At 34.9% G+C, this 22,840-nt stretch overlaps 2 protein-coding genes across 5 annotated transcripts; both read right to left on the bottom strand.

Moving 5' to 3' along the window:
• Window positions 1-3,699: 3,699 nt before the first annotated feature.
• LOC122311225 lies at window positions 3,700-8,296 on the bottom strand. 2 transcript variants are annotated; one of them, XM_043125676.1, is made up of 8 exons: window positions 8,141-8,296; window positions 7,589-7,949; window positions 6,370-6,441; window positions 5,755-5,822; window positions 5,466-5,622; window positions 4,708-4,788; window positions 4,501-4,590; window positions 3,700-4,161 (listed from the first exon to the last, which is right to left on the bottom strand). In XM_043125676.1, exons 2-8 carry the CDS (start codon window positions 7,871-7,873, stop codon window positions 4,042-4,044), a joined length of 873 nt encoding a protein of 290 aa, XP_042981610.1. In that variant the 5' UTR covers window positions 7,874-7,949; window positions 8,141-8,296; the 3' UTR covers window positions 3,700-4,041. The 2 variants fall into 2 exon arrangements, with proteins under 2 accessions (XP_042981610.1, XP_042981611.1); XM_043125677.1 differs by lacking the exon at window positions 8,141-8,296 and having other exon boundaries at window positions 7,589-8,108.
• Window positions 8,297-13,720: 5,424 nt separating this feature from the next.
• On the bottom strand, window positions 13,721-21,834 carry LOC122310705 (probable apyrase 6). Of its 3 annotated transcripts, XR_006242659.1 has the most exons (9): window positions 20,974-21,834; window positions 20,738-20,850; window positions 20,057-20,164; window positions 17,358-17,412; window positions 15,788-15,979; window positions 15,592-15,689; window positions 15,255-15,451; window positions 14,879-15,028; window positions 14,342-14,485 (listed from the first exon to the last, which is right to left on the bottom strand). XR_006242659.1 is itself a non-coding variant. In XM_043124817.1 (8 exons), exons 1-8 carry the CDS (start codon window positions 21,578-21,580, stop codon window positions 14,212-14,214), a joined length of 1,644 nt encoding a protein of 547 aa, XP_042980751.1. In that variant the 5' UTR covers window positions 21,581-21,833; the 3' UTR covers window positions 13,721-14,211. The 3 variants fall into 3 exon arrangements, 2 of the variants coding, with proteins under 2 accessions (XP_042980751.1, XP_042980752.1); XM_043124817.1 differs by lacking the exon at window positions 14,879-15,028 and having other exon boundaries at window positions 13,721-14,485; window positions 20,974-21,833; XM_043124818.1 differs by lacking the exon at window positions 14,342-14,485 and having other exon boundaries at window positions 14,944-15,087.
• Between the last annotated feature and the right edge of the window lie 1,006 nt (window positions 21,835-22,840).

Genomic DNA, 22,840 nt, shown 5'->3' with positions numbered 1-22,840 from the left:
CACTCTCCGTTTGCTCGACTCATTTGGATCGAACTTCTTGTTTACATGTGCCGTTGTCTTCCCTGTGTTTATTTCCTCCATGGTAACAACCATAAGAACACGACGATTCTGTGCCATTAACTCACAATCTTCTTGGCCTTGTTTGAGGGCAAGGTCTATACTTCTCAAGCCATAAACTTTGTCTCGTTGAACTGCTAAGAACCCAATGCAGATTAAAAGTATGAACACTCTATGAGCACCATAAACCATGGTTTCTTCTCTTGAACAAACGAGAAGAATAGAAGTATTATTTTCTTTAGGATAATAGCAGAATAGGCAGGTCTGAGCTTGTAAACCTTCTATTCTGGTGTTCCATTCCTGTAGACAAGGCTGTTATATATCTCTTAACGGATTTGAAGGTAGCTTGAAAGCATAAAGCAGAGAGGGACCCAAAACACTTAAAAGGAATTTTAGATTCACAATGCAATCTAAACAAATTAAGGCTGTGATACAAGAATCTGACAAGGACAAATAAAGGGGTTGGAACAATACCCTTGAGAAGCCAAGTGTCTTTTTTCATTTTCCCCCTACATCTCTATCATTTGCCATGCTTTTGTCTACCAAGGAAAGGCCAACCCTGTCTGTTGGACTCAGCCATCTTGCCACATCACCCGACCATGCTTGCGTGTACATGCGACCGGGACTGATATTTTCTTGCTAAGCTAATCGTTATTGCTCATGTTCCTATGGATGCCATCAAATTGTACTTGTAAATCTAGCGCATCCTGGGTAACAGAATGAATATGGGGGGATATGATTTTTTGTTTATTTATCTATTTACTTATGTTTTTGGTAATAAGAAAGGAGCGCGGGTTCAGTTGATTCTCATAGAAAAGAAGATTTGTATGTAGGGTTATTCTAGTAAATAACAGTTCCTTTGTTATTAAGAAAAGAAGGTTTTTGTTTTTTAACCAGGTATATAGAAGCCATGGGCCACCAAAAACCAAAACGTTGCTGCAGTGGCAACCAAATCATATAAAGAATAGAGCTGGAAGGGAAAGTAGGGGGAATAGTACAGGTCCCAAAAGAAACAAAGCCTTGCTTTATGCCATTCTAAGATCTCCTCTCCACTTTAGAATTCCAAGCTCTATTACCCATGCAACAAAAATTACACTACTTAGTTTCTTGTGCTAAATGTCTTTCTTTATGCTTTTCTTTGCTCTTCTTTCGCTTGCCAAGCTCTAAATCCTCCATTCAATATTTCAGATAAGACCCACATGTCATCAAGCCTCCCTCCCTCCCTCTCTCTCTCTCTCTCTCTCTCTCTCTCTCTCTCTCGGATTGTAATTTTTTTTTTCTTCTTTTATTCATGCAGACCGTCTTTTTCTTTATTTTCTGAAATCATATTAAAATCATATGCAATATCACATGCAACTAGGAACATTCTAAAGCTTAAGTGCCTTCACTTTATCAAAATCACGCTACTTGCTGCCTTAAAATGAAGGATGACTGGTCATGGTCCAAGCAATACAACCACAGCTTGGGTGTTTTGTTAATGTTCTGATTCTTTGCTTTTTTATCCTCCAATTAAAGTAAAAAGATTTAGGACGAGTTGTTGCTTTCTGGTCTACGTTTTTCTCCACGAGGTTTGAATTTTCTTTTGAGGGTTTTATACACCATGCATGATGCCATGAACTTGTGTGAACTGTAGTCCATCTGTACATTTAAGAGAGAATTCGAAAACCACGCGAATTCCCCATCAATCTCCATGAAACCAAACTGATCTTTGTACATCCTATTTCAATATTGGTACTTTTGACATTAGACATAAAAAAAACTTATTCTTCTTGCAAGATTGATATTGATTTCTTGACCTACACATTATATGGAAGGTTTATCAAAGTTCAAATTATAAGGACGTGTGCTGAATGCACTGATCTTGGGTGGCTCCTAGTGAAATGGATATAATCCAACACTAATCTTCAGCTTCAAGCCTTTGCCATATAAGGAAATAAATAAATGCTAGGTGGGGCCTTTTTACTTAGTTTGGGGTACGGCTTTATGTACCATGTTAATCTTGATGACTGGAGTACTCATTAGATACCCTTTATTATATTATTTTTTTCATATTTTGCTTTTGAAGTCTATTACCATTAGAATCTTCAATAATTAGGTGGATCCCACGCCCTCTTATAATTTTATCAGCACCAAAATATTAAGATAACAATTAGTGGCTCTGTAGATGCTCGAGTTTAGTCTTAAAGTTGTAGCTTTTTGTTAATTTTGTTGTAAACCTGATGATCTCATAAGGTGTAGCCCCACACCCTTAACTGTCCTAAGTGCAATGACTCTCATCCATATGGTCTACTGACTGAGCCACCAAAGAAAAGAGAGGAAAAGGAGCATAACAAAGCAAGTAAAAGAAGATAAAGCAAATGTAGTTTGGTATTTGTTACAGATCATTACCCTCTTTGAACAATTCCCTGTTCCATTGCTTTTTCCAAAGTTTGTTTTTTGATTACGAAGAATATGTAATTGAATTTGAACGTTTATGTAGGTAGTAGCATCGTGGGTCATGCTATACCGCCGCTATTGAAATCGTGATAAATGGTGATGTGGTGAAAGCTATACCATGGAATTTGAAAGCAATGATTGGGATCTAAAGATTCCAGCAGGTAAAATTAGAGGACCTTAATCCAAGTTCATGCACCAGCATTTACATATTCCGGGAGACGGGAGTGGTAGACAAAAAAAAAAAAAAAAGAACAAGAAAACAAAAAACAGATAGATGTATTGGTGACCATTTATTATTTGAAAAGCAAAGATAAAAGTGGGAGCAACAAACAGAATGTAATCAAACTATATGTTAAAGAGATGTTCTTCGAGCTACTTTTGAGATTGTTCTCCTCGAATCACAGTCACATCAAGACTAGTGAGAATATATGCTTTGCCACTTCATCACAAGTATATATATATATATATATCCATCTTTATCATCCTTTCTCACATCTTCTGCCTAGTCTCAATATTTGAAATGAAGGTAGCAGCAATCATGATTATCCTCCTCCAACTGTTGAACGATGGTGGTCATGTTCAATAATGTGCTAAAAACTGTGAAGTTTTCTCCTAATTTATCTTCAAATGTTACAGTCTATGACAATATGTGACACTCCTAATTTATCCCCAATGTGGCGTATATATGACAGACTCCGTACAAGGTAAGATGCATGCACATTGTCAATGGCCACAGACAAAAGTTGTTCGGAAGAGTGGGAGAAAGAAAAAGTAGGGAAGAAAAATGGATGGCAAATTTCCTAATTATGAATAATGCTACTCATCATTCCAATTATCATCATTATTCTTATCATCTCATAATGTGACATTAGATGATTAAAAATTATTTATTATATTTCACTTATAAACCTATCATTTAATGTCATATCATGGGATGATAAGAAAATGATGAGATAAATAATAGATTTTTTCGTAAAGCAACCATAAAGATAGTTCTATATGCTACTTAACGGCTGCATCTATGGTGACTGACATCAAAAGTAAAAGATATCCTGACCAATAAGAAAGCAAGCTTCTATTATTTGCCGGAACATCAAATATTGTGACATCAATTGATAGATAGAAAAAACCAAAACAAAAAACCCAGAGAGAAATTTCTTGAAGCTCCGACATCACACAAAGGGACAGATTATTAAAAAAGGGGGGGGAAAAAAAAACGAAGAATAATCATTGACTAAATGGGTTACAACCCTTGTTTATGTGAACAAGACAGCACATTCCAGATAACAAATCTGGTGCATCAAGGTGCTCAAACTGAGGACTGCGAAATTCCTATATACATTACATGAGAAAACATAATAAGGAGACATCATGGCTCTTCAACAAGCCACAACAGTATTAACCACAGACATAACCTTGATTTTTTTGGTTCTTTTAAATCTCTAGATAAATGAAACATACGGTATTTATTTTTCACTAATTTCTGCCAAATCACTCTCTCAGTAGGACACATAAAACCATGGAAGTGTTGGTGCAACTACATTCAAATTAAACGGTTTCCTGGTGTGAAGCCACTGTGGGTCCTGATGCTATTGCAAATTGCAAACCCCCACGTTGCCCGGGTTGTAGCACGAAAGCAATTTGGTTTGCTGCCATCGTTGCAGCCTCCTGTCTCACAAAATCACCATAGTAAACTTCAGAAAATAAATCCCAATTTAATTACAAAAGTAAGTATAATTGTACGTGTTCTGATTATCAAATGTAAAATCTATTTATATTCATTGCAGGTGGTTGTAGACGGCAAAATTAGTTGGAGAGAGAGAGAGAGAGAGAGAGAGAGAGAGAGAGAGAGAGAGAGAGAGAGAGAGAGAGAGAGAGAGAAAATAAAGGTTGATTTGGCTAAAATAATAGATGACATCAATAAAATCCTTATTTACTGATAATAAAAAATGGATGACACAATTAAAAGAGATTACAATTAAGAGTGGAAATAAAGTCAAGGCTGACCTGTCTTTGACGTCGACGCTGCAAAATACTGATGGCCCAAGCCATTATGTAGCAGGGCAATAGAAACCCAGCAGCTCGAAGCAAGAAGAGCTGCAGAACATCAACTAAATTCAGCTTCCTTACCCGCTGAATTATCTTTAAAATAAATAGTGCTGGCGGGACACAGGACATTAAATCAAAAAAACTTCATGTTCAAACTGCACTTACAGAGAAAAAAGTAGACGCGTCATCTTCTGCATCAGGATCTGTGATGCTCAATGCATGCCGCAAGAGCAGAAGGGCCATTAACTGCCAAATACAGCAAATCAAGAGCTTAAATGCATGGAATTCTGAGGAATGGAAAATACTCTCTTATTTTCTTCAACTTTTCAATTTCATTTATAAAGAACTAACAGTAATGCCAGGTGTCCTCCTTTGTCATCCTATGTACTTGGATTACAACCCTAGCACTCATTTACTGGTATTTACTTACTAACAAAAACAGAAACCCAACAGTAATGGGAAGAAGTTTTTTAACCCATCGACAGTGGAAACACCTTCAAGGGCTTAAAAATCACAGAATGCAATCATGGTTTTTTTCATTTTCACACACCTATCTTCCATCAAATATTAAATATCAATAAGAGCTTAAATTTAATGAGTTCTGCTACATACAGTTACGTTTGCGTACTCCTTGTGCACTCTACTGATGTGATTGGCCAAAGCAATTATTTTATATTAAAAAAAGTGACGCAACCAATCACATTAGTGGAGTACGCAAAGAGTACCTAAAAGTGATTGTATATAGAATTTTTGAAATTTAATACACGCTTTGACCAATAGCGTGTCTATGACCAATGAGATATTGGCATGACTGCACGAAAGTGCAGTTATTATGCAGATGTGTGTGTGCATGTGTTTTTTCCGATGAATAATAGACTTCTGCATATGCTTTTCAGTCAAGAATTTATAGTTCACGGGCTTACAATTAGTGCAACTGAACGGCAAAACGCAGCTCCACTAGCATTTGAATCTGCATACTCATCATATTCAGCTTCCAAAAAATGACGTTCTGCTTCTGCAATTGCCAAGATGCGAGGATCGCCAAGATCCAAAGGAGTTCCAGAGATTGTCCAACCTCCACTGCAAGAAGGAGCACCACAAAAGATTTCAGCAGACAGATTCAAATTGACATCTATGCAATGCATAATAATAAAATCGCTAAGGTATGTATTTAAACAACTGGAAACAAATAAGAAGGAAGATTTAACTTGCCCAATATTGATCGCAGTTTCTTCAGAGTGGGGAGGAGGAGGTGGAGCAGTATAACCAGGTTGGTAAGGCTGCACATAAACAGGGTGCCATCAACAATGGAGAGCATTTAAATATAAACTACAAGATTTTAATGATAAACCTTGCAGCAAAATTAATTCCAAAGCATGCCACATACAGTTTAATAGAAAAAACATGTTCAAGGAAACAGATATGAAGCCAACTTTTTTTGGGTGATTGATAGGAAGCCTAATTACCTGAAGGAAAATGTACATAAGCAATGAACATAACAATTACAAAATCTGAGGCCATTCTGTAAAATTTCTATGAATCCCATGTACAATGGGTTTCACACATGGTTTCTATTTCAGTTCAACTATATTTGTCCTAAAAAAACAGGAACCCAGTGGTTCAACTCATGCTCCAAATATCACCCATCACATAGCCAAAGTAAATTATTATATGAAAACTGTGGCTTTCTCGTTTACAAATAATTCACATGGAGCAAGTATACTAGCACTCATGAGGATCATATGTCTTAGAAAAGTAACTTAACATAAGATGTATACCGCTTACGAAATGGCACAAAACATTAATTACTAGATTTAAAAAGCATACCTGATGACAGATCTCACATGTTATATCTCCTTTCTCATTGCACCAATGTTGAACACACTTTCTATGCGCATACTGACAAACATATGAAGTCAATAGCATATCAGGGAAATTTTTTAAAAATAAGGATATATCATATTAATTTCACTTCACTGTATGGTAGGAAAAGAAAGATTAGATAAAAAGAACAAGATACGTCACTTCCTAGAGCAGTTTCTAGTAGTTTCCATTGTTAAAGCATCTTAAGAAAAAATTTCCATTTTGATACCAAAATATGTGACTCGTCATCCCTAACAACAGTGGTCCACCGAAATAATTCTCAAAAAAAGGAAATCTATTTAGTAGCCATTGTTTTGAGTTAATCATTGCCGATCTTGAATAATGACACAAGCTACCAGAAATCTAGACCAGTGATAAACAAGAATGGTACTTAACCCAGTGTTATCAAATGCAAGATAATCATTAACTGCATGAAGACTGACTTTTCTGTTACAGGTGATGATAGCATGACACCTTGGAAAAAGACTCTTTTAGCTACTGATATTGGCTTTACCGTCACCAACTTCCAGAGAGGTTGTGTTGTGCAGCATAGCAAAACATGGCTAATTCCAAACAAAGTTGAACTGTCATTACTTGTCGTAAGTAATCTCATGGTGAGAGGACATAACTACCAAACCTATCAAGCCCCATGGAGCCACTCTACAACAGCCCAATGGATATGATACATTAAAAAGCTTTAAATACAGTTTTTAAAGTAGCTTTAAATACAGATAGTTAACGTGCCTTTGATTCTTTTAAAAAGTATATATATCTTTGTTATTCGTCTCAGTCTCCTTTAAAGAAAATTCATTCCCACGATGCGACCCTTTTCCTTCTCTTTTTATATAAACACCATTTTTAATTCAAACCAACCATACAGGTTTTCACAACGGTATACCACTTCAACTGAAAACTTGTATGGTTGGTCGGAAAACATTAACACATAGGAATTCGTCGTCAACAAACATGCACCTATTCTAAGACATTATACATAGCAAAAGGTCATGAAATTCTTCAATCCTACATTTTTTTCCAGATAATTATTAATACTACAATTATCAACGAAGCATACTTCATATCACACAATTTGGTAGCACATATCTAAACAAGACGCGACACACGCAAATAGGTTCAAATAGGTCCGATTTGATAACGTTGGCGAAATGGGATTTAAAGATCATACCTTGAGGCTGCCACTACAAGCACAAGGGGTCTCCAAGTTCTCGACGCTATCCTCCTCTTGGCATATACGGCACTCCGCCATTTGAATCAGCGGTTCCTCCTCATCCGAGCTCTCACTGTGCACAACCCTCTCATTCTCATCCACCGAACACGACGGTCCGGCAGATTCAGCGCCTGGGCCGCCCTCTCGCGGGCCAGAAGGAACCTCGGCCGGGTGCTCAGTCACCGGCTCTATCGCCGACGGCCGAATCAGACGGTCCACGTACAACACCAAGTGATCACTCATTTTTCCCGACGGAATCACCACAATATCTCCGAGAAACTTAACAAATCAACACGACCCTGCCTTCAAAATCTGAAACCTGAAATTAAATAAAATTTTTAAAAAACCCGAAAAATGAACCCCAAAAGAAAAAATGTTTGCGAAATTGAAGAGGCCAGGCAGCAGGGAAACCCCTTGATCGCGCTGTTGAAGGCAGCAGGGATCCAGAGGTTTCCGAGAAAATTAGAAAGGTGGAAAATGAGAGAAAAATCCTGATGGCAGATATCTAACCTGAAAGAGAGAAATTGCTCCGGGTTTTCCTACCAGTCGACGAGTCTGGCTTGGAATTTTGCCAAAAGTAGGGCTATTTATTTATTTATTTATAGTAGGTTGGGGTGGTCTTTGGTCTCGGGTTCCCCGATCGTCAACCGGGTTTCCTACTCCAACGGCCTCGAGGCTAATTCTGTCATTTCACGTGCAGATTGCCGCGTAAACGACTTTCCCACCTCCCCCACAAGTCGGACCCGGGCCCATTATCGATTGTCGTCAACGGCGCATTATGTCGACTGAAATGATATTTGCGTGGTAAGTGCAGATTTTTGTATATATTTTTTTAATATAAAATAATTATTTTAATTAACCATATTAATAGAGTAAATAAAAAATATGTAAAATAAAAAATACATTAAAGTAACTCTATATATATATATATATAAGATAATTTTTTATAAAAATAGTTAAATTTGAAAATTATATAAAAAAAAAAATTTAATAATAAATTTTATTTTTTTAGGAGGATATAAATTTTGCACACTCTAGCACTATATCTTTTATTACTCTTATGTTTTTATGAGGATATTTATTTATATTTGGAAAATTTTAAGGATAATTATAGGTTTTTGGTAAGAGGGAATTGAAAAATCATATTTACGTTAATATTAATGGTAATGGTCTTTTATCATACATTAATGAGATTATTATTATTTATTTTTTTTGTAAATAATCACGTGTTGTATTATTTAGTTAGAAATCAGAAATGGATAATTTCATTAGTTATTATCCATCAACATTAATAGAAATTAGTAGAAACTTCAAAAGAGTTTAATAAAATATATATATATATATATATATATTCTTGAAAAATAAGTAGATACACCATAGCTTGTTATTGAAAGGGCGTCCTTTCCATGGTGGAAGGTGAGGTGTAGGGAATAAGCAAATAAAAATGAGTGCTTCCATTCCAATGAAATGAGATGATAATATCCATTTTATCAAAGATGTGGACATTGAAGTTACAATCTAGATATTATATTGCTATAAGATTACAAGAATGCCAGAAATGTTGCAAGAGCTTCCCCTTTGGTGGCCTTTGTGGTGTGACATTTCCTTGTCTAGCCGTGCAGCGTACGTCTTGTGTGATTTCTACATATTACCGCACTCACAGAGTAGTTCGTTGTTATAGCTACATCATAGTTGATCGATATAAAAACTTGCAGAAATGATTTTTGCAGTTTTATAATGGGTAAGTTCTTCACATTCCTTTGAAAAGAGTTGATAAATTTGAGATACACGTTAAAATTTTATTGTAGACTCTATTTTTTTTTAGACTTATATATCTTATGAATGTATCTAGCATTAGTCAAAAACTAGTTTTTGTTATATAAAGTATTGTAGTTATTTTTTAAAAAAAAATTCTACTCATCATCTTCACGCACCACAAATCATACATAATTTTTTATTTTTTTATTTTTTTCTCTTACTAAATATGTAGCATATAGATGATAAGTAGAATAACTTAATTAGTTTAAGAAGAATAAAATAAAAAAAATAAAAAGAATTTTAAAAAAATGGTATGTGGTGTGTGAGGATGATTAGTAACAAAACTCTTTTTTTTTTTTTTTTTTTTTTTTTTTTTTTTTTTTTTTTTTTTTTTTTTTTTAACTCTAAGTTTCCTCCTATGAATAAGTTACTAGGATTGAAAATTCTATTAGGTTATTTTTGTTTTTTTTTTTAATTTTAAAATTTAATTTCTATCAAGAATATGGTCGTAATCTTTAAAAAATCAAATGACTTTTTATATTATTTATACTTCAAAAAATATTTTTTTAATTTATTTCTAAACAAATATAACATATTTGAAAGCATTTTAGATATATGATTTTGAAACAGTAAATAACTTTTTTAATAGTAGCACTTATTATTTAAACTCTATAACTATAAGCATTAAGCTAAAAGCTAAATTCCCTACCATAATTCTAAACATGCACTAACACCTTTTAAGTGGTAACCATATATAGGGTGTACATTACCACAAATTTCTTTATGATATTCGGGTAAGTTGAAATGTTTTTTTTTTTTTTTTTTGGTTTAGGAATATGGATGGAAATTTGCTTTTTCAAATCATGTTTGTGTAATGTTAAGTCATGACATTTGACTATATAGATCAATTCGAACTTGACCCATTAAATTAAACCTGTCAAACTTTCAAATCATAACTCGACCAATTTAGATAACGATTAATATCTTGTCATTTATTTTGACCTATTTAATAATGAATTAGAAATAGGTCAATATGATACAAGTCCTTTAAATCTGTTTCATATAAATAGGTTAAACTAACACGCATAATTCATTTGATCTAATTAATATCATTTCATGTAAAATTTAAAATCTATATTTATTAGTCACAATATCTTTTAAAAAACATAAGACTACCTATTTACAAAAAATATCAATATTTGTCAATTTAACAAATAATAGAACCAATATTAGAAATCCTACAATAAAAATATGAGTGTAAATTCATAATTACAATATCAACAATAAAAATATAAGTATATTGAAAACTATCAATATTTTAACTCAATAATAATAAAATAATAATTTTGTAATAAAATCTAAATGTTTAAAATGTAATAATTTCCAGTTAAGCGAGTTAACCCGTTTATAAATAGTGTCTTAATGGGTTAACTCATTTTGATATGAGTTTATTAACATTAAATTTAAATCTACTAATTTCGTATTATGGAGTTGTGTGTTTTAGGAATAAATAGATCATGCCACTCTCACCGACCAGAGCCGGATTCTCCCCCACCAATTGGCAATTGCCCTCTTCTGTTTTCCAACCAACAAAGGCTTTTAAATCTTGGGATTAGGTATCAACCGATCACTTGCATTTTTTTATATGTAATTTTCTCTAAAAGAATTAATTTGTATAACCAAAGACAATAATAATAATAATAATAATAATAATAATAATAACAATAATGTCTCTATCTTTTTCTTTTTTGGATTCTCAATTTCATATTTGCAGGATTTTTTTTCTTTTTTCTTTTTTTTTCAAGACAAGCCCCGGCTGTAGAGAATTGAGTCCTATATAAATGAATTGACTCAAATTTGTTGCATTTAGTTGAAAAGAGAGAGAGAGGGAGAGAGAGAGAGTGATGCTCAAACAGATCATCTCTACAGTGGTTGTGATGGCAATGAATTAAGGAAAAATATAGTTGCATGTATAATTGTGCATTAATTTGTACACTAATGTGATGTGATTAGTCAAAAAGTAGATTTTATTGAAAATAATGTTAATTTAAATTTTAAATATGAATAAATCAGTATTAATATACAGATTAGTGTGTAACTGTATTTATATATAACAAAACTCATGAATTAAATGCCAAAATGGAAGCGCTATAAAAAAGACTGAAGTCTGGTCCACATTCCCTAAACCATAGTCATTTTAAAGTTGGGAAGTAAATGAGGCACACGACTATCAGCGAGACGCCAAAGTAGACTTTATGTACAAATTGCTCTCACTTTCATGGAACCAGTCATTGTGAATTGGTCAGTCCTTCCTTCTGATTGTTTTATGTGCTTAGTTTTTACATGGCAATCACCAGCTTTCTTTTATTTATTTTCAGGCCAAAATGTTGACCCAACTTCATCCTTTTTTTTTTTTTTTTTTGGTTAGCATGTTTTTTATTTCTAGAAATGTAACAGTCTAAAAATCTATATATCCGAAATATGATTATATTCATGTTATAGAATTATCAAGAATTTTATAGAATCTTCTAGAGTATAGAATTCTTGCATTTGAGTTATTATATCACATAGCAATATCAATAAATAGATAAAAGAAAATCATACTATTACTAATTTGGACAAATTGAATCTAATTTTATTTAATTAATTATTTAATGACCTATACTTGAACGCAAAATTAGAATTGAATATTAAATGATACAATTTGTACAAAACCCAATTCAACTTATATATATAAATATGGAAAATGCTTTAGCTCCTGATGAAAATGTTTATTTTTTAAAAATTTTTATTTTTGTTTAGTAATTAGTGATCAATGAAGTATTTTTTTTTTTTTTTTGATAACGTTGTGATTTTATTTAAAATGTTAAAGTTGATTAAAAAATTATATGAAAAAAAGAAAAGAAAAAAAAAATGCACTAATCAGGAGAATCTCTCAAGAGCCATCATCGGTGGCTGTTAGGGATGTATAGGAACCAATCGCCGGAGTCAGGAACTAGCCAAAACTGATGAACAACAGGTCAATTGGCGGCAAATATTTTCTCAAACCGACATTAGCTTATTCAGTCCCTGTTTGAATCACTGTCAAACCACCAACCCAACTGATGATATATATAAGTTTTTTTTTCTTATATATAGAACGACATTGTTTCACTTAATAGAGTGAAACAGCGTCGTTTTGAACATGAATTTTATATAAATAAATATAAAAAAAAAAAGCATTTCGAAGTAGGGTTTAATAACCTTTAAGTCCCTCCTCTCCCCGCCTGCACTCTCTTCTTCTTCTTCTTCTTCTTCTTCTTCTTCCTATTCCTCTCGACCCTTGTTGTCCCTCCTATTACTCCCAGAGTCCCAACTCCCAAGTCCCACTGTCCAAACTCCCTCTCGATTCCCAGACCCCACAAAAATAAAGCTGCGGGCCCCTAGCCCTGCAAACCCCCCTCATCGTCGCTACACTCCATACCTTAAAACTACACAACACCAAGCTTCTCTCAACTCCGTTTGTTTGTTTGTTTTCATTTGTGATTTTTGAATTTATTTGTTATGCATTTTTGAATCTTTTGTGAAATTTGTGCTGATTTGTTGTGAGATTGTGATGTGAATTTGATTATTTGGGGATGGGTTAATCACTGATGAATTGACCGTCGAACCAATCAACACCAACAGTAAGATTTCAGCTGGTTCTCTCCCTCCCTATAGGTCGATTTCAGTCGACATCATAATTCAAAAATACTATCAATGTAGTTTCGATTTTGGACACTGAAACTGCACCGTGCCTTCGGTTTACACTCCTAGTGGCTGTGGTGCTAGTTTAGAAATATTTACAAAACTCCAAAATTGATTTGTTAAAAATTTGTAAATAGATTATACCAAAATATACACAATCCATTCATGCTCATTTAGTAAATAAATGAAGTGTTCATAAATATAAAATATATTCGATAATAACGCCAAGTTCGACTCCTATTCAAATAAAAATTAAATAAACATAACACGACCTACTTGCTACTCACTCAAACTTGGGACATTTACACCCCTAACTACTAGCTTCAGCCAAATCATGTGACCTAGCTTGAATATCACCCTAAATAAGGGTTTGTGGCAATTCATTCATGTGATAATCAAGTTACAGGAAGGATGAATTGTCGTGAACAAGGATCTTGTCATACACATGAATTGGATAAAGTCATCAGTTTAGAAGATGCCCAATGGGAGGCTGCACCAGTTACAATTTCCCCACAAGAATTAAACGATTCATAATTTACAAAAAAAAATGCTTAATCAAGTCCCAGCTGTTCTGCATTGATGTGAAAAATTAACAGCCAAAAAATAAAAATAAAAGAAACAAATATTCAAACAGAGACTGATTGTAAACTGTTGCAATTGCAGAGTTGATAATCCACTCGAAACCCCACACGAAAAATGAAAGATAATTAACCGTACATTCATATATAATATTGAGTAAAAGAATAAATTTCATAGGGCATTAAAGGAACAGCATCTCTACTCCCCCACAAAGAATATAGCTCCCCACATCCAACCAACCCCACATTTTAACCTAACCTAATAGACTAAATGATGGCTGACATATGAGAGATTTTTTCTTTTTTGAGGTTTTCATTCCCGATAATTACAAAATGGGAATCTGATATTTTTACCAATTTCCACGTATACATGTTCCATCGACATGGAAGCCTTGAGAGGGTAACTTTCAGCATAAACCGAAGAAGCATAAAATAACTTAAAAGTTTTGTGATTACGCAGCTTCTTCTTCCTGATCTGTGAAACCAGCGATTAGGTTGAGCTTCCCTGTGTATAAGTGATCATTCTCTGTTGACACGGGTGACTATATACCGTCCTTTCTCCAGATCATAAATTGTCTTCAATTGGGGCTTTCTCCACTTTGATACAGACCATGCCGTGAACATCAAAACTAGAAAGATAGCAATTATCATGAGCAGTGTGGGTGAGTCAATTCTTATAATGTTAGCGATCCAGTGAGCATGCTCCAAATCTAATTTAGCTGTGCTCTGCAGAATGAAGGCTCCTAAAGCCCAGTCAAGCGGAATATTTCCAACCTGATTTGAAACCCCAATCCTGTTCAACAGTAATTCCAATCAATAAGATCAACCTACAGCAAACATACAGCTTTATATATGCACACAAATGCGCACATGTAGACCTTTTTCTTTATAGGTAAACAAAAATTTTATTGATGAGAAAGATAGGCATAACCCATGCACATTGGACATATGCAAGAGCGAAAACTAGGCATGATTAGTAGTTGTTTCTAGAAATTCATGGATATTCAGACTATTAAAATCTATTACAATTGCCCAATGGAATAAAGTGTTTAAAAAGAAATTTGAGCACAAGTAGACTTCACATTAAAACATCATCGCACACAAAAATACAGTTTGTGATTGAAAAAGTGTGGGAAGCTTTATATAAAAAAAGGTAGGGGGGAAAAGAGGCTAGTAACATGCTGACCCTTGCCACAAAGATTGTACCAACTGCCCTAGCCCCAGCAAGACCCATGTAGGGAATCAACTGATCCTGTTCAACTTGGAACATGGAAGGTCTGGGTGCACCACATGGCAATAGAGCTGATGTGATGCGTTGCTCAGCTGGTGGAGCTTTCTACAAAAAAATAAGTGATGCGAGAACCGTGATCTCATCGTTGTGGCTATAAAGAGGGCCTACAGGAGATGTTGGCAATCAGATCTCCTAAGAAAATGGACTGAAGACTAATCATATGTAAATGGCACACACCGTGCCATCTTGTGGATTGACATGATCAAATTCGATACAAATAGTGGGTTATTAAAGGAACACAATATGCCAAAATGATAGCACAAGGATATACCTTTCATCATTGAAAGAAACCCCAAGACTGTCATGAAGTAGGGCCACAATATAGGCTGAAGAGAAGCAATACTGCAGTAAATCTTCCTCCTTAAGTGAACGGTATTTCGTCTTCAACTTCAACCAATCTTCTCCACAGAATTGTTGTCCAGCCATCATCAGCTCAGAAAGAAATGATCTTGGAGCCAAGTCAAAGAACTAACCAAAGGGAAACCAACAAAAAGAAAAAAAAAAAAAAATCAGAAAAGCATGTAAACTTGAAAAGAATCTTAAAGAGTATTATTATTCATTCATCCAGATGGATGCATATAGAAGTCACGAAAAAAATGGATAAATACCTTTGAAGTATAGAAGAAATTTTCTGTTGCCAAAAACTTTCCCTGAAGTTTAGGTATGAAAGTTGATCCTATGTGGCAACTCTGATAGGAGCATTTCTCTGCATTCACATAAAGAAATGTATTTACGCTCATTACTCTAAAATAATGAAGATAATTCCATGAAACTGAATTTAACAATACTGTCCTGATTGGTAACCTTTTCCTTTTTGTAACAACATTAATGCAGCATTTCTGCATTCTGAAAAGTTCCCTTTAGATTGAAGAGTAGCCAAATATCTATTCTTCGTGTCCAATGAACCTGGAGAAAGCTTCCACGACTCCACACTATGTGAGTACCCTTTAGGGGTACAAGGATCAATCAAGATTCTCTTTTCAAGAGACTCAGTAACTACATCAATGAAACTGACGTCAGAATAAATGAAAAAGAATTTCTCACCACAAACCATGAGGCATTATGTAATTATGCCCCTTACCCAGATAACACAGATGTAGCAAACAACAATAAAAGACAGAAAACAGTAATACTGGTATAATGGTAATGATTACATATGGTCTACCAAAGAAACTTCTTTTCTTTTTTTTTTTTTTGGAAAGGAGAGAGGGGAGAGAGGGGGGGGGGGGGGGGGGGGGGTGCATTAGTTTAAGAAAAGAGTGGTTTTCCACCTCAGTGCTATTTAATCATGCCAACTTCCTAAAAAAACTATAAGGTGACCATGTCATAAGCAGAGGCAGTTTAAGAATTGACATAACCAAAGCACAGCTGCCATAATGACACCCTTTTGTATACCATACTCAGATCTGCTGACCTCAAACCATCTTTGGATGTTTCATGACCATTCTAAAGGTCCAATGTGTTTCACAGTAACTATAAAAAAAAATCCTGAACTAATTCAACACCATTAAAAATCCCAGCAAGGAAATAGTATCCATCATTTCACTTTTGATTAAGCATTTTCCATAAAGACTTCATTTACTTGAGTTGATCTATATTAGAAGCAGAAATGTCTCTTAATGAAATCACCAAGAAAAATACAATCAGAAGAATATATCCAGCACATTCACTGTGTCAGAAGATAAATAACATTTTTTCAGCCAATCCCATTTTTAAGTACAAATTTTACTTCTGCCACAACAAGCTGTTTCACCTCCTATGACATCTTAAAAGTGCCCCCATTCAATTCATTATTTATTTTAAATACCTTCTAATTGCCAGGATTGAAATTACATAATAAGAGACCACTAACTAGTAGAAGGAACTATGCGTGATTTACAAAAATAATCACAGGAACTTTACTCACGGGCCATTGTGACATTTTGGAACAAATAGCCAAACATGTGGAACAACAATTATTCAAACCTCATCATTGATATTTGAAACCTGGCCCCCTCTAGAAAAATTTTTTTGATTGGTAAACAAAATTTTATTGATCAAAAGAGAAGGCATATGCCCAAGTATACAGGACATATACAATGGCAATGCCTAGGCGTGCTAGTTTAGAAATACAAAGAATTCATGAAAAGACATGCCATGGAAATCAATTACAATCGACCAATAGCCCCCTCTGAAAATTAAGAGCCTATAGAATAATCTCACAAATAGGTATCTGACAGGATACGAAATTTCAATCTTTGCAAGAATCACAACAAAAAAGCACAATTCGTTTCACTCAGACAACCCAAGTTCAAGGCATAATAAGAACATTCAAAAACTTCCCCAGAAACTACCGTACCAAAACCATAATGCAGAAAAAAGCATGCATATTTACCTAAGTTCAAGTCTCCTAAAACAAGTGCTTCCCTCAATGAGTCAAAGGCAACATTCTGCAAAAAAAAAGCACACATTAAAAATGCTCTAAATTATATTGTATCACCTTAGATAAAATCAAAATGCCAAACTTCTAAACATTTACAATAAGTTTTTTTTTTTTTTAATAAGAGAAATTTATTAATCCACATAATTAGCCATAGCCCAAGTATACAAGTAGGGCTGTAATCGAGCCAAGCCGAGCTGGTTTTTAGCTTGCCAAGCTCGACTCAACTCAAAATACTCGAACTCGAGCCTGAGATTTTTTTTAAATCTTTGTTCGAGCTTGACTCAATAAGTTAAAATCTCAACTCGAGCTCGAGCTCGAACCACAAACGAGTTCGAGTCAAGCCGAGCTCGAGCTCGAACATTAATAATTAATAAATTAAATAAATAAATAAAAAAAGAACTAATATCGAATTTATACAACTAACAAGTAGAACCTCTATTAAATTATAAAATTTTAAAAAATTTATAAATAATTAATATCTAACTAGTTAATATTTATCCAAAATAACAATATATTATATGCCTACATATATTATAAATACATACACTTAATATGATAGCATATATCTATTTCATATATGGTTCCCATATACTATTATATGAAATTATTAAATTTTATCGACTAATTATTATACAAATTATAAAATATACCTATGAAGTATATTCACTATATAGACATAAGTAATTAGAATATATATTATATATTTAATTATAAAAGTCGTATGCTTATATTATTAGCTAATACATATATACATGCATAGGTGTATATAGATATTTATCAATATATGAATGAGTTTTAATCAAGTCGAGCTAACGAGTCGACTCGAGCATAAACGAGCCTTAACCGAGTCGAGTCAAGTTTTGTCGGGTATGTGTCATTTACAAATCGAGCAGGTATTTGTTTTCACGAGCGAGCTTTTTTTTTTCACGAGTCGAGTTCGATTCGAATTTAACCGATCGAGTACCGAGCGGGCTATCGAACAGACTAGTTCATTTACAGCCCTATATACAAGAAGTATACAAGAGAAAGACACCTAATTACAAGCTAAAAGCTGAAAAAAAAAAAAAAAAAAGCATTCAAGTCATTAAAATTAGTCCCATCCAATACAATAGCCCAGGCCCAAAGTAGAAACTTATGAAAGAAAAAATATCTAATCCCTCCCACCAAACGATCTCTATTGTCAAAACAAAGTTCATTCCTCTCATTCCAAACACCGCATAAGGCATAAAGGCACCATCTTCCAAACAGCCGCAATTTGTTGATTGCCCTGAATTCCTCTCCAACAAGCCAAAAGATTCACCACCCTCTTGGGCATCACCCAAGCAATGCCAAGCCTAACAAAAACCTCATCCCATATAGCCTTAACCACATCATAATGGAGAAGATGGTGATCCGCCGATTCTCCACACCTTTTGCACATAAAGCAACAATCCATTACAACAATACTGAGCTTTCTTGGCTTATCAATAGTTAGAATTTTCCCATGAGAAGCCAACCAACCAAAGAAAGCCACCTTGAGAGGCACTTTGCTTCTCCAATACTTTTCCAAGGAAAATCAGTAGAAGAATGAGTCAACGTAACCTTGTATAAAGATCTAACCGAAAAAGTTCTTATTTCCAGGATGAATCCAAAGCAACCTCCTCCCATCCTGAATTTATATTGAGAGCGTATAACATGCTGAAAAAATCAGTGATGTCCCCCACCTCCCAATCCTGGACAGCTCTAGTAAATCTCACTGACCACTGATGAAAACCAGTAGAATTATCTATATAATCAGCAACAGAGGCACCTTTATCCAAAGCAATTCTGAAAAGAGAAGGGAAGACATTCTTCAGAGCATCATCTCTGCACCATAAATCATGCCAAAATCTGATCCAGGTACCCCTACCCACCTCAAATCTTAAATTTCTGGAGAATCTCCCCCCATCCCCCCAATCCATTCCGAATGAATTCCACACTCCCACACCATATGCCCCTCTTACAACAAGATTAATCACAATTAATTAGAGTTGGGCTCGCTTGGGTTATGCTAGAAGGATAGGAGACCTCTTTGCAAGTTAGATCCATTGATCATACCTAGCTATGGCAACTAAACATTGTATCAGGCTTTTGCCTATTCTTTGATAATATAATTCATTTACTTATCAAAAAAAAAAAAAAATTAAAGAGAGGGCTTCATGACAGTTCATGAATTGCAAGAGTGTAGATGGTCCCTATCTGCCTACTTGGGGAACATTTGGAGGCAAAGGACTGAGAGAAATTTTGCAGATCGCAGCTGCTACAGATTTAATGGGCTGATTTTTCATGATTTCCTTGTATTTTTTTTTCATTTTTAATCAGGTATTTTTTTTTCTATTTCTAATCAGGTGCTTATTTTGTATAATCATGTGTACTTGGGTTATGCTAATTTTTCATAAAATCTTTGATTACTTATATAAAAAAGTTAACTGCAACTAAATTCTTTTATGTAATATTAATCCATAGGGCCTCATTGGTCATTGTTACAAGAACCCATGGTTATGGACCTGAATCAACTCATATGGAACATTTTTCTTCTCCAAGTGAACTTCCCAAGGAAAAAGTAAACTTCTCGAAGAAAAAGTTGGCAAAACGTTTTGAATTAAACAATACAGATTGAAATGAACACCTACCTGGCCAAAATGAAGAAAACTGTGGCTGTAGAGATTATATGTGATATTCCCAAATCTAACAGAATGTGAGAACTCAGGTGGCATTGATTCACTTGAAACAAAGGTAACCTGTAATCAGATCAAACAAGATATTCTAAGTAGCAATCTCAGATTCAATGTTCTCAACTTCAAAAAATCCAATCAAAGTAAGTGAAATTCATTTCAGAAGCGCCACGCTACAATGTGATACATATATAACTAACTAACTAGTCAAGGCATGAAATGGAGTTGCTGCAAGTTTTGCGTTCCAGCATTCTAAATGGTTCTAGTATGAAGTACTGGATGGAAACAAATCAATGAACTTTTCAATGCGCACAGCTCTTGATAGGACATCAAATAGATTATCGAGAACAAAACACATATATTGAGCAAATGGATAAAAATTAAATACTCTTGCCCTGTAGAGCTAGATTACTCAAAGATATTAGCTAATCACGTTTTCCAAAAACGAAACATAGCTGCTGGGAAGGATCGGCAGTAGATACATACTGCATTGGAACGGAAACCCAACACATCCAACTTGTTTTTTGTAGAACTCTTAGTTATATTGTGGTGGAGTGGCAAGTTGGTATGGGACATGATTTTGTGATCGGCATTCCAAATCATGAAAAAAAATTAGATGCAGAGAGAAAAGAACTAAACCTGAGCAGAAGCGCCACCAAGTTCAATAATCCCAGTTGTCTGCAGAGGATCACCTCCAAGAGTCCCAAGGGCATAGTTTGCAACAACCCAAGCATATATCCCTTCATCAGCGCCTGACAGAACCACATTTAAAACAGTTCTCCATTTCTTAAATACTAAAACCACAAGCAAAACAAAATCGAGATAGTGACGCAGTACAGGAGACAAACAAAAGAAGAAAAAGAAGAATGGCACACCGGTAATAATGGAAGCCCACTCGTCCCGAAACTTAAACACAGAGGACCGGAGCACTCGCCTGCACGACTCCATAATCCGATCCCGCAGATCCGATTCGAGCAACCGGAGCCCCGCTGTCGCCATGAGCCGAATCTCAGTCTGCCCCCAAAGCTCCTTCGGGACCCTTCCCTTCCCAAACTCCAGGAGCTCGTTCAGCGACCCACCTGCCCCATGCGAATCCTCGGCGAACGCCGAGAGCCCCGGGTTCACCCGCATCGAAGCCAACCCGTCCTTCCCGAAATCATATATCGTATTTCCATTCTCGACCCGGTACTCGATCACGTGGATCCGAGTCCCGGTACTCCCTCCGTCGATGACAATCCCGTACTTTCTCTTCACGGAATTCCGCGAGCTTCTTCCGAAAACCAATAAATAACAAAGTAACAAAGCGAAAGATATGGAAATCAAAGCGAAAATGAATAAACTGGATTTTCTGTGCTTGGAACTGGAATTGCGAGAGAAGAGATTGGACCGAGCTCCGGGTCTTATTTGGAGCTTAATCGGATCCATAACTATGTCGGCCTTACGTTTGGAATGGACCCTTGCACGGGCATTCAACCGTCGCATCAAAGACCGAGATTTGTGATGGAGAAAGAGAACGAGATATCATGTGATTATACCCAAAAAAAGAATCGACAAAATCAGTTTTGGATGTTGGTGATGATGCTGATAACAACGCTACGGAGGTATTGGCGGTGGAGGTTCGGATAGGAGACGGAGAGGGCAATCATTCAAGGGTTTCGCCCCCTCAATTTCTCCGTGTCGCTCTCCCCTCGGTCTAATCGCTCTGGGAAGAGCTATTTGCTTTTTACGCGTTAAAAGTGTTTTTGCCCCCCTAATTATACTTTACCCGCTCATGACGATAATACCCATAAAATTATCATTTTATTTCCAAAATTACCGTTAAATTGGGTTTACAGAAAGAGAAATGTTTTATCACATATTCTATATAAATAAATTTATAAATGAATGTAATTTAAATTTATATAAATTCCTTTTTTTTTAATAAAACAATCTAACTTCTCATATGAAATTTATCATTTTATAGATTTATTTTTATAAAATATCTTTATTAGCATACTATTTTTAAAAATTTTAGTTTTAATTTTTTTCAAAAAGTACATTCTTTTTTAGTTCCTTTTATTTTTGTTGTTGTTGAAAGTGAGTAGTGTGGTTCAATTGTTTGTGAATGGGTTTTTTTTTTTTTTTTAATTGTGAAAAGTATCATATTATGTAGGGCTGAGGATACAAAACTAAGTTGAAATAGATTAGGTTCACTGAAATGAGAAATTATGTTCGCAGTCTTACACCATACACTCTAATAGCCAGCATAGAATTTCTTTTTTCTTTTTAAATCAAAATGCAACGCATGTGATCCTTAACTTTGAGAAGCTCTTCTCCCCCGAGGTTCATTCTTTCCCCTATTGTGCAAATCTCCTCCCCAACCATGCGAACCCATCCTTACCCCACTCACGCAAATCTCTCCCCTCTCCTCCCCCTCCATGCGAATCTCTCAGCATTGTATTTGCGGTCAGTTTCAAACCATCAATGGTTAGGCAAATGTGTGTCTGAGTTTCAAACCCCTCCCACTTGCACGTCTAGCTTCAAAGCCTCCACAGTAAACTTACAGCCAGTACCCTAGATTTTATGTGTTTATTTCGTTTTACTAATTTTTTAGGCAATATTAGCATGCTTTCTTAAGGTGATTTCTGATTTTTGGGGGTTGTTTGAAAACTATTTTTTGTGGTTTATGAGTTTCTAATTTTGTAAGTTTCTGATTTTTTTGAGTTTCGAAGTTATGTGGTTTTTTATTTTCTAGGTTTTGAA

The sequence above is a fragment of the Carya illinoinensis genome, chromosome 5, assembly GCF_018687715.1.
Source record: "Carya illinoinensis cultivar Pawnee chromosome 5, C.illinoinensisPawnee_v1, whole genome shotgun sequence".
NCBI lineage: Eukaryota > Viridiplantae > Streptophyta > Magnoliopsida > Fagales > Juglandaceae > Carya > Carya illinoinensis.
The sequence above is the reverse complement of the archived record's forward strand: the minus strand, read 5'-3'. Positions and strand labels throughout refer to the sequence as shown.